General features: G+C 54.1%; 1 protein-coding gene across 2 annotated transcripts; it reads left to right on the top strand.

Annotated features, from left to right (window-relative positions):
• Positions 1 to 421: 421 nt before the first annotated feature.
• LOC141975566 (suppressor of cytokine signaling 2-like) lies at positions 422 to 10,650 on the top strand. 2 transcript variants are annotated; one of them, XM_074936022.1, is made up of 3 exons: positions 422 to 541; positions 7,685 to 7,963; positions 8,980 to 10,650. In XM_074936022.1, exons 2-3 carry the CDS (start codon positions 7,795 to 7,797, stop codon positions 9,459 to 9,461), a joined length of 651 nt encoding a protein of 216 aa, XP_074792123.1. In that variant the 5' UTR covers positions 422 to 541; positions 7,685 to 7,794; the 3' UTR covers positions 9,462 to 10,650. The 2 variants fall into 2 exon arrangements, with proteins under 2 accessions (XP_074792123.1, XP_074792124.1); XM_074936023.1 differs by lacking the exon at positions 422 to 541 and having other exon boundaries at positions 7,684 to 7,963.
• Positions 10,651 to 11,014: the final 364 nt, after the last annotated feature.

The following is an 11,014-nucleotide window of genomic DNA, read 5'->3' as shown; positions in this document are numbered from 1 at the left end:
CCGGGCAGGGAGCTGCAGCGATCTGGAGGCCCGTGGGCGGATCCTGCTCGTTCCCCCAGGGGCCATACACGTGTCTTGTGGTGTGTGTGTCCCCGCTCCCCTTAGACGCTGCTTGGACCCCCCTCTCCCCACCCGGGCGCCCCCCAGCTCCAGCGGGCAGGGATGTGGCCGCACGAAACTCCTCCCCCAGCTCCCCGGGGAGGAGCCCCCCTCCGCGGCAAGCACTGTCCGGAGCTGGCGGGGCGGGGTCTGGAGCCCCACCCCCAGGGAAGAGGCTGCAGCGAGCCGCCCCCCCCCCCCCGTGCGGTGCCACTTGCATCGATACCTGCCCGGGGCTTGGGGCAGGGGGGCGCCAGCCAGCGGCCCCTGGTGCATTGAGCACGGGGGAGGGAGGGTTGCCAGCAGATTCCTTCCCCCAGCTGAGCAAGCAGGGGAGGGACCCCCCCCCGCGTGTCTCCCCCCCAGCAGCCGGTGACCCCCCCCCCGGGATGGTCACACCTGGACGCGCTCGCTCCTCCCCGGCCCGGCGACCGGGAGACAGGTACCCACCGCTCCGGCCGGCGAGCGCCCCCCCCCGGGTCCGTGCCCCTGCCAGCCCCCCGGGCGCGGGCAGCCGATGCCAGGTGTGTGCTGCGCCGGGCGGCACCTGGGCGGGTTGGGGGTTGGATAAAGGACACGGAGGGGTCTTGCAGGGAGATTTCCTCCCCCCCCACCCCCTCCGCAGGGTGGATCGTGCCTCCCCTTGGGATGACTTTTGCACGGGGCGGGGGGGATGCTGGGGGAGGGGGTTGTGTCTGGGATCAGCAAACAGAGCGCAGCAGCTGGGCATTGCGCCCCCACCCCCCTTTTTTGCAACGCTTCTTCTTTTGTTTTGTGAGCAGAGTCCCCCCCCCCCCAGCTCCAGGGATTTTAATGCCCGGTCCTTTCGTTCCCACACAAGGGGCAGTGAATTACTGATCACTTATTACCAAACTCTCCCCCCCCGGGCCAGCCACTTAGCAGCCCCTTCCCCTAAAACAGCAGCACCGTGTGGGGTGGGGGGGGTAGGAGCGTGTGCGGCTGGATTAGCGAGATCCGAGGGGTGGGTGTCAGCGGCAGAGATCCTTTCCAGGGCTGCTGGCCCTGCAAAGTCTCCAGCAGTTATTCCCGTGAAGCACAGCCCCCGGGGAGGGTGGGCAGTGGGTTCTGTGGGTGGGCAGAGGGGCTGGAACTAGGGGTGCTGCTGCACCCCCTGACTTGAAGTGGTTTCCATCATATGCAGGGTTGACAGTTTGGGTCAATGGCTCTGAGGCCCCCCACCCCCACAGATGGTTCCAGCGCCCCCCGTGTGTGGGTGCTCGGCAAACTAAGGGTGCCAGGGAGCCTCTGTAAGGGCGTCAATCCTCCTCAGTACCACGCTGTTCCTGCCGGGGCACAGAGGGGTGCATGCCCCTCTCTTTGGCTCTGGGCATTTGAGGTGGCCCGAGCACAAACCTGGCTCAAAGCATGAGCCTGTTGGACAGCAGAGAGGTGGAATGGGGGAGGGAGGGGTTGGTTCCTTGGCATTCTGCTGAGTCCTGGCTCCCTGGCTGGTGTCAGTTCTCTTCCCCCCGCCCAGGAAGAGCCCAGAAGATGGGGTCTGGGTCGTGATTCCAGTGTGAGTCGGTTGCCTGCAACTTCTCCCCTCCCCTTGCGAGTCCTTTTCTCCAGCGTGACCAAAGAAACCCACTGAGGTGCAGTGTAGCCTGCCCTGAGAGCTGGTGTTAATAACCCTGTGCCGGGTCTCTAGTGCTGCTCACTGGTAGAGAGGAAAGTGGGACACAGCTGACTGCAGACTTCCCCAGCCTAGCTGCCAAGGGGGAGCCGCAGCCTCAGGGTTTGATTGACAGGCATCTTGCTCTCACTCTCTCCCATGCTCCTTGGCTGTTACTGTTGACTTTCAGCACCCTAGGCTTTGCCATGCCAGATCAGACCACTGGCGCATCAGGACTGGTAAGCCCATCTTTGATGCTTCCCATGAAGGCAAATAATGCATGTAACCAGTTGTTCCAGGCGCTATATTCATAAGTGGAGTTCCTGACCTCCCTCAGACAATCGGCTTATGCCCTATGCCATGAGCGTCCATCACCTTTATCCTAGTGGGAATAGTCATACGTGTCTTCTCAGTGATCGTAAAACTGCCTATCAGAGAGACTTAGGTTTGGGGAGCCATGGTGAGATGGTAACAGGGAACCTGTGAACAGAAGGGGCAGCAGGCTTAGAGCTGGGGAGAGCTTTAAAACATAGGATAGGGTGATGGTTCGCAGGAAGAAATGACCACAAGCTCCTTAAAACAGACTATAGTAAGGGAGGGAGACAAATGTTTGGAGGAAATGTAGCAAGCCTGTTCCCAATGGTTAAATCAAAAGAGCACCCTAGAGGAGTCTCCTTTCTAAAACCTCTCGTTCTTGGTCATGGGCCATTGCCCATTCTGTGCCCACATGGCTAGGCTGGCCCACGAGGCAGGGAGTGGAGTCACAGGGACATATTCAGACTTGGTGCCAGCCCCTGAGACTCCGCTGAAGTCAATCGTGCTTTCACCCACTTGTGAACTGGGCCCCGCAGCCTCTTCTCTGCTGGGTAGCGAGGTGGTGTCAGGACACGTGTTGAGTAACATGATTGTAAATGCTCAGTGTGAAGGAGGATGTGTTGTCCTGGTTCGCCGTGGTCCGCGGACTCTGTCAAGCAGGACAGTCCTTTGGCCTGTGCTGAGCTAAGCTGTGTGTGACCTCATGAGGGCTATCCCATGTTATTTCCAGTGTAGACCAAACGCCCGAATGCAGCGACTTCTCTGCCATGGGGGTGATGGAAATGGGTGGATGTGATTTCAAATAAATAAACAAAAAAGCCTAGAACCTAGAAGACATTGCAGCTGCAGGCGTCTTCTACCTGCAGGGAGTTCATTTCCTGAAGACGGGCTAATGAAAGAGACCGTATCCACTTGAAAATGCAGGGAGAGGGGAGGGATTTGGCTGGGGACATGGCTCGGTAGCTCGCCGTTAATGTTTGATGATGATTGTCAAGTATGTTGCAATGTATGTCCTGGCGGTTTTTCAGCGCTCCTTTAGGATGCAGGCATGTCAGTGTCACTAAGCAGCAAGCTCTGTTGTGGTTTTATTGTCCTGGGGAGATCACTTTCCAGCTGGAGAGGGAGGAATCTGACTTTCCAAGGCATCCTTCTTCCTTCCTTCCTTCCTTCTATTCTTTCTTTCTTTTTCCCCAAGATGACTTCATTTTTTTATAGCCTTTGGAGATGATCCAGAGAAGGTGAGTTTTCAGTGTTTACATTCCAGTCCTCAAGCCCCAGCATCTGGGATGAGCTGCCATCCTCCAAGCAGATGTTGTTTTCCACTCCAGCCAGTAAAGACTTCAGAACAATACAGTGTTGCCTTGTATCCTGATTGCCTTATGTATTTGAAAACAGTGTGACTGAGACTCTGGGCCCCCCAAGGACTTCACAGATATCGCTATGCCTACAGTGACACAAGTTCATGGGAACAGCAGGGGCAGACCTCAGATCCTTGTGCTCAGACCCCTGCTACATGAGCTGCCGGAGACTCTCCACTGGCTGTTAACACTATAGAGGCTATGGCATGCAACTGAATAGTTAGAAGGCAGTGGTGTACACTCTGCCAATTCTATTTAGCATTGTCTCATTTTATTTTTAAAGTGCTCTTTTGGCTGCACAAACAATCAAACTACACTCAGGGACTGAAAGGCTGGTGTTTTAAGGAGTAGCTTAAGCCAAAAATGGACCCTGCATAAGAGAGACCAAAGACGTGGGTGGGGATCAGGACTGGAGTGGTGCAGGACCCATGTCAGTTTGAAGGTCAGATATCATACTGGGGCTAGAAACCAGCGATGAACTCAAGGCATGGAGTTTAGATCTGGGCTGTCCCAAATTTGGGTGGTGTTTGTGTCGGGCCCATTAGAGAGAGGTGCTCAAGCCTCTGGATCCAGCACTCATTGGGGAGAGGGCTCTGGATCCAGCACTCAGTGTACTGGTTATTTTTCCAGCTATGGTGGGTTTTACAGATAATAAGGAGTGAGGTAAATGACAAGCCAGGGAGGGTGAAATGATTTTACCAGCAGGGCCAGAGCCTTAGTGCAGTGGGGGGTTATTTTAGCAGAGCCTGGGGAGAATACACTTGATCGGCACCTGCACCATTGTGTTTTGTACAAAGCTCTGACAATTCCTCCTTGTCAATTACTGGCAACACTGTTCCACCCTTTACCCAGAGCCTGGAACTGTGGTGCTCTAAAATGCCCACCAGAGAGGCAGCATGCTGTTAGATAAAAGCCTTCTAACCTTGTTATCTCTAATGTTCTACCCGGGGCTGTGGGATAGAAACCTCATGGCCATGGTGTCCTTGAATCTTCTCTTCCTTCCAGCTTACTGACTATCTCTGTGAGACCTTGGGCAAATCAGTGACCCTCCCTTTGCCTCAGTTTCCCCATCTGAAAGACTTCAGGGACGTTGTGTCGATTAAAGAGTGGATGTTAGTACAGCTTCTTGAAGATGGTGCGTGTGGGGGGGAGAAATGTTAGAGCTGTGCTACATTTTTCCTCATGCAATCCATGTAGGTGTTAGCTCTTTGAAGAGACCCTTGCATTCAGATGGTGGAAATAATCCTGATCAGAATAGAGGTTGAAGTTTTCAGACCTGGGTACCGAAAGCAAAGCTCTTTAACTCATCATTAAGCTCCTAAATAGAAACAATCGCTATTTGGATTAGTAGCACCTAAGGTGCTGTATAAACATAATAAGAGACCAGTTTCTGCTCCAGAGAGCTTGATGTCTGAATAGGCAAAGCAGTGTGGGAGAGAGGAAGAGTACTGGGCAGCAGAGGTGCCGAGCCCCTGCAGCTCCTATTGACTTCAGTGAAATTTGGGGGTGCTCAGCAAATCAGGCCGAGTGGGGCTAGGTGAATTTAAGAGGCTAATTTTAGACACCCTAGGTTTGAAAACTTCAGTCAAATCTCACAAACCCACTGTGGTGAAGGGGGTTGGAATTGGCCCTTGATCTCAGCATGGGGAAGTGGGGGACTCTGCCTAAGTTGAGCCTCAGCTCTGCACCCCCCTGATCCTCCCCCCGCCCTCCAGGGTCAGATCTCTGCCATATTTGTCTCTTTTACCAAGCGTCAGTTCATTCCTCAGACAGCAAATCCCTCTCCATATAGACCAATATAAATCCACCCTCATTAGGATTCCAGAGCAGCCCTCTCCTGGCAGCCGTCTGCCCCTGAAATGCTCTTGCCTGGCCAAACGAGCTCGCTTGACCCCTACCTGTGCCTGGCTTAGAGGGCAGGGCCGGCTCTAGGTTCTTTGCCATCCCAAACTCCGAGAGTGCAACTGCCCAAGCAAAAAAAAAAAAAGGGGGGGCAGAATGCCGCCCCTGGAATTGTGCCGCCCCGAGCACGTGCTTGCTTTGCTGGTGCCTAGAGCCGGTCCTGTCAGAGGGGAATTAATTCACTTGGCCTAGGGGGAGCTCTGGCAGGCGAGGGGAAGCAAAGGCTTTAATCACCTTGGCCAGGGTGGCAGCCAGTGTCCCAGAGACTTGCTCTTGTTGGAGGGTTATCCAAGGTGAGAGCTGCTGTCGGAGGAGTTGAATGCAGCAGTTGGACAGAGGCTGGAGCCAAGGTGCAGGGGGAGGTGGATTTAAATAGCCAAACAGTGTGTTTGTTTTATGCTCCAGCACTGGGAGGATCGGCTGCACTGTGTGACCTATGCATGGTGGAGTCACTGCAGCAGCTCGAGGTGGGGAGAGAGCCCGGGTAGCTATCTGCTGCAGGTGGCTCTGGTGCCGGACTGCACAAATCCACCAGCATCATCTGTCTTGTTCACCTTCTCTTGTATGCAGGCTCTTTCCCTGCACCTGTGTGCTCTTGCACCATATCCTTCCTCCTTGTCTGTTCTTCCCAGTTTGCTCTGGGGGGGACTTTCATAGGCACAACTGGGAGTTAGGCACCACATTCCCATTGGTTTCCCATGGGAGTTGGGTTCTGTCATGAGGGGAGGGGGATTGTCTGTTAAGGGAGGTGGGCTTAGCCCCTTGTGACTAATTATCTGCCTCCCTGGTGATGGGTCAGGGGCTGGGGATCAGGTGAGAGCCTGCAGATCATCTGGAAAGGGGCCAGGTGGTAGGACCTGGTTCGTTGGTCTTCTAATTTATATGGGATTATTTTAGTTTGGAGAAATAAACTCGTCCCTGAAGGCAGGGACTGTCACCTCCACCAGGAGGGGGCTGTTGCAGGGGCACTTCCAGGGCTTAAATTCAGGGCCCTGAAAGGTCATCAGGTTTGAAACACTAAGACCCATCAGTTCGCGTGCCGGTGGGGCTGATGGAGCGCTTCGCATGAGCAGAGCAGATAAACTCAGGAGTTTGCTGTCTCTTTAAACCAAGCTCCTCTCCATTCTGCTTGGTGCTTGGCAGCATGGTGCCATCTCTCAGTGTCTGGTGTTTGCCAAAGTGGCCTTGGCTGGTATTTGAGATATTGTGGCCTAGTAGTTAGAGCAGGGACTGGGTGACAGGACTCTTGAGTTCTAATCCTGGCTTCAACAGTGACTTGCAGCCTGACCTTGGGCAACTCACTTAATCTGTCCATAAAAGGGTGAGGAAGTATCCCCTAATGACTAGATGAGATAGAACCAGGGGCTTCTCTCTCTTTCTAGGGTCCCCTCATCAGGGCTTCTCTCCTCCCGGGCTCAAGGGAGCTCAAAATGTGCTTAACGAAGCAAGGCTGTGAACCAGCATGGCCATTGCTTAACCCACTGCAGCCTTGAGCACCAAAAGTTAGAGTCAGCTATTGATTCGTATTAATGGCACCAGCCTCCTGGCCCCCAGGGAAATCTGGTTTGTTACCTGATACCTCAGTGAGGGTGGCAGGATCTGGTCTATCCCTTCACCACCTTTCATTTAAACAGGGCAAATAGCATGGTGACGGAGGGCTTGGTGGCTTTCATCCTACCCATCTCATTCTTAAGCTGGTCTTGTCTATCTGAAATGTTAGGAGACAGACATAAAAACCTGTCAGGGTTCCATCAGCCTAGGATATGGTTTCCAGGGCTCTGTCCATTCCCGGATGTTTCCACCACTTCCCCTGCAGCGATGGTTCCATGTTATGAACTCTTCCCAATATAACTCAGAAGCGGCTTCTGTATTTCCTCACACACATAGAATTGGACAGAAATAAACTTTCATGGTTTTTTGAGTTAGGTTATTTTTTTTTTTCATTTACTTTTTTCTCCCCCTAAGTCCTGAAATGTAATTGAAACATATCAAAATCTCGCCCCACGATCTAGAGCTGGTGAAAAACCCTGGAGAAAAATTCACAGATTTAATCCATATTTAGAGTATTGAAATTTTGACCCCAAAAGCCCTTCGTTGAAAGTTGGATCATTTTGACTAGCTCTACCCCATTCTCTTATCAAGCTGCAGCAGTCACCGTGTTGGCTCTTGTCCCTTCCTATTGTCTTTTGCTCCTCATCGCCGTCATTGGATTTGCTACCTCCAGCATAGCAGTCTGGTAAGGAACGCCCTGCGGCAGCTGGCAGTGTCAATAGTGATGGTCTCTGGTGATGCCAAGCTCCTGGGCGAGTGGCTTTGTACAGGTTGGGCCTCCTAGCGCTGGTTTCTCCTTTCTTTACTCTTCTGCGTTACCTTTTAGGTGTAGAGAAGCCATATGAGATGTCCCCAGTGATTCCAGCAGCATTCCTTTCCCCGAGCGACCTCCCCTTGATCGCACCTTGAGATGCTCTCCCTGAGCCCCCGTGGCCAATGGAACACTGGACCATGAAGTCCCCCAGTGCTGTGATCTGCAGGGAGAAGCCGGCTCTGAGTGTTTACCCTTATGGGTCTGAACGGGATGGCTGGGAAGAGGCCAGGGATGATGAGGACGTGAACTCAGCCCAGAGCAACTGCACCATAAGCCACCTGGAGCAAGCTGGTAAGGGAGGATGGATGTCCAAGAAGCTGAAACCTATTATCACAGACACTAGACATGGTCAAAGCTATTAGATCCTCTAGCCTCACCCTTCTCCAGCCCAAGGCTGTTCCCTAGAGACTATTCTCCAGGACTCTGTCCAGGCCAAGTCTTAGATATCCCTAGAAATAGCTTCCCTTGGTTCTGGCCATTTGCTTTCAAGCCAACCAGATCTCAGGGTCAGGAGACAAGCCAAAGCAGCTAATGATTTTTGGGTGTCCGTCTTGAGACTCCTTAAATGTGTCTGATTTCCAGAGAGCAAGTGCTCAGCACTTCTCTCGGGCTTCTAATGCAACCTCAGTCATGCTCTGAGAACTGCACACACACAACTTGTCAGTAGCCGCAGCAGACAGATCACTAACTGGCTGGGTCATGGAGACCTGAATTCCCTTCTTACCCTTACAAGCTTTCCTCTGGGTCAGAAAACATGGGCTGGGCAGTATGGCCTCACCCTGGGTTAAACAGGGGCCATCAGCCTCCGGGGGTGTCAATCTGGCAACTCATTACTCTCATTAAATCCCCACGCGTCAGTTTGCACCAGCGGGGATACCCCTAGAGCTGCCTTTGCAGCTGGAGAAATCTGCACCAGGGGACAGGGAAATGGGCCTCTGTTATTTGAACTGTGGTAGCCCCGGCCCTAGAGGTCAGGGCCCCAGTGCACTCAGAGCCCTGAAGAGCTCTCAGACTATAGACAACAGGTGGAGAAAGCAAACAGCTGGGGGGAACACGAGGAAGCAATGAGGTGATACTGGTCAGCATGAAAACATCGGTCACAGCACACCAGCTGCCTACCCATTGGCCTTATACCTCTGCCCCTTCTATTCCCTTGTCCCCCAGCTCCTCTGGAAACCTCTTGCATGGGACAGCCAGCATGCTCCTTCCACCTTGACTCTTCCCCTCTCTGTGAGCCCCAGGGCCAGCTTTGTGGGGTGAAGTGCCAGGGCTGACCTGCGTGTGACGGTGCTTTCTCTCTTGGGCAGGTTGGTACTGGGGTCCCCTCACCGCAGCAGAGGCCAGGCGCGTTCTCTGCCCTGCCCTGGAAGGCTCCTTCTTGGTGCGTGACAGTTCCAGCCCAGACAACCTGCTAACCCTGTCGGTCAAAACCTCTGTTGGGCCCACCCACATCCGGATCTGCTACAGTGCCGGGCGCTTCGGCTTGGACTCGTCCGTCCTGGCCAAGCCCAAGCTCCAGAGCTTCAAGGATGCCATGGCCTTGGTCCAGTTCTACTCCCTGGCCTCCCTGAAGCAAGCTGAGCGGCTGGGGCCATCGGAGCAGGAGATCACGTCCCTGTCCAAGGATCCGGCCATCCACCTGAAACTGATCAAGCCCCTGTATGTTTCTGTGCCGGCCTTGCAGCACCTGTGCAGGCTCACTATCAACAGGAGCACCCGGCAGGTTACGGCCCTGCCCTTGCCTGGGAGGCTCAAGGACTACCTGCTGAAGTACCCATACGTGCTCTGAGAGACCCCGCACCTCTCCCTCCGACCCTGGCAAAACATGGTGCTCTCCCTGCAACCCACTCTGCTCTGGTGCCAGCACTGATGGACTCCGAAGGGCCCCTGGTGTTGCTCAGCTGGAGTGTGGCAGAACATGGCTTCGGGGTCAGGTACAAGTGTGAGGGGCTGAGCGAAAGGCAGGATCTCCGGAGCTGGGATCGAAGCAGGCTGGGGGCAGAAAGCGTGGTTTTTTTCAGTCTCTCTCTGGCTCTGGTGTCCCTAGCTAGGGCCGGTAATAAAAATTCATTGTACTATTGTTTGTTCTCCCATTGCTACATCTTTGCACTGACTTCTGCTTGCCTCACCGAACGTCCCTTGGACAGGGCTTCCATTATGGCTGTTGCGGGAGAGGGTGGGCTGGTTTGGGTAGGGTTTGATGGTATTTCTTTAATATAACCAAGTCCGGATGCACGTCTGGGGCTGAGATTTTTTTTTTTCCAGAGCGACTGATGTTTTTTTCGGGCCCAACTTGAGACACCGTAAAGGGGCCTGACAGAGGGCGGGTGCTCGGTGCTGCCTGGAAATCAGGCCCCTTTTAAGGTGTCTCCAGCCGTGGACCCAGACTCCCTGGTCACTACGGGAAAATCTTGACCTGGGTTTCCCCAGTGGGGGACTAGATCTCCAGGCATCTCTATGGTGGAAGCAGCCGGGGCTAAAACACACTGAAGCTCAGCTCTATGGTGCTCTTTACACCCCAGCAATTGTTCCACTGGGGGTTTTAAAGCTCACCTCAGACAGGATTGATTGGCTGGCTTCTCTGGAGACGCGTGAGGGAAACAGGCAGACTACTTTCTCTAGCAGCATGTGGTTCTTTGTTCCAGCATTTTGCTAGTTGCGCGAGGCCCAAGTAAAACCAGGCTCAACTGCTGCTCCCCTTCCCAGACGCAGTTCCTCCTGCAGCCCCGTCTTGGTCTGTCCACAGGGCACAGCCAGAGTTATACTGGTGCATCCGGGGAAAACCTTCCCCGCTCCCATGAGGCCTTAGCTGTTCCTACCACAAGGAGGATGGTGGGTGGCTTCTCCCGCACATGGTGCAACGTCCTTGGGAGGTAGGAGGACTGGCTCACCCTGTTCCACAGACCCCGTCAGCCCCTTCTCCACAAGCCTAGCATTCGAACCCTGACAGTTCTGTAGCCCTGCTTAGAAACACAACTGAGCCGTGATTCCTATTCCCGTGGGCGTGGCGGGGGGCGGCGGGGGGGATGTATTACTCATGCTGTGTGTGGAATCTACCACGTTCCCAAGGCAGGATGAAATTCACCCCTGTGCAGAGGGCCAGCACAAAGGCTACATGTCCCTTAAGCCCTGGTTCACTGTTCCCATGTACCCTGCACAGGGCTGAACTTCCTGGTCAGTAACCTCTCGGCCCAGATGTGTGGGCAGAATGACTGCATTTGGGGTAACCGGCCGTGGGTTTTTGCAGCTGGGTAGTTCTATTAAAAAAAAAAATTTTGGGCGCAGTAGCTTAGATGGTCCCTACCTCGAACCCTGCTGCCTTCCTCAACTGGGGCTAGGAAC

Source organism: Natator depressus, chromosome 21, assembly GCF_965152275.1.
Source record: "Natator depressus isolate rNatDep1 chromosome 21, rNatDep2.hap1, whole genome shotgun sequence".
Classification (NCBI taxonomy): domain Eukaryota; kingdom Metazoa; phylum Chordata; order Testudines; family Cheloniidae; genus Natator; species Natator depressus.
This window is presented reverse-complemented; position numbering and strand designations above follow the sequence as displayed.

Coding starts and splice junctions, on each gene's coding strand:
- LOC141975566 (XM_074936022.1), top strand. CDS start 7,795: ATGGAACACTGGACCATGAAGTCCCCCAGTGCTGTGATCTGCAGGGAG. Junction 7,964..8,979: donor AAGCCACCTGGAGCAAGCTG/GTAAGGGAGGAT, acceptor TCTCTTGGGCAG/GTTGGTACTGGGGTCCCCTC.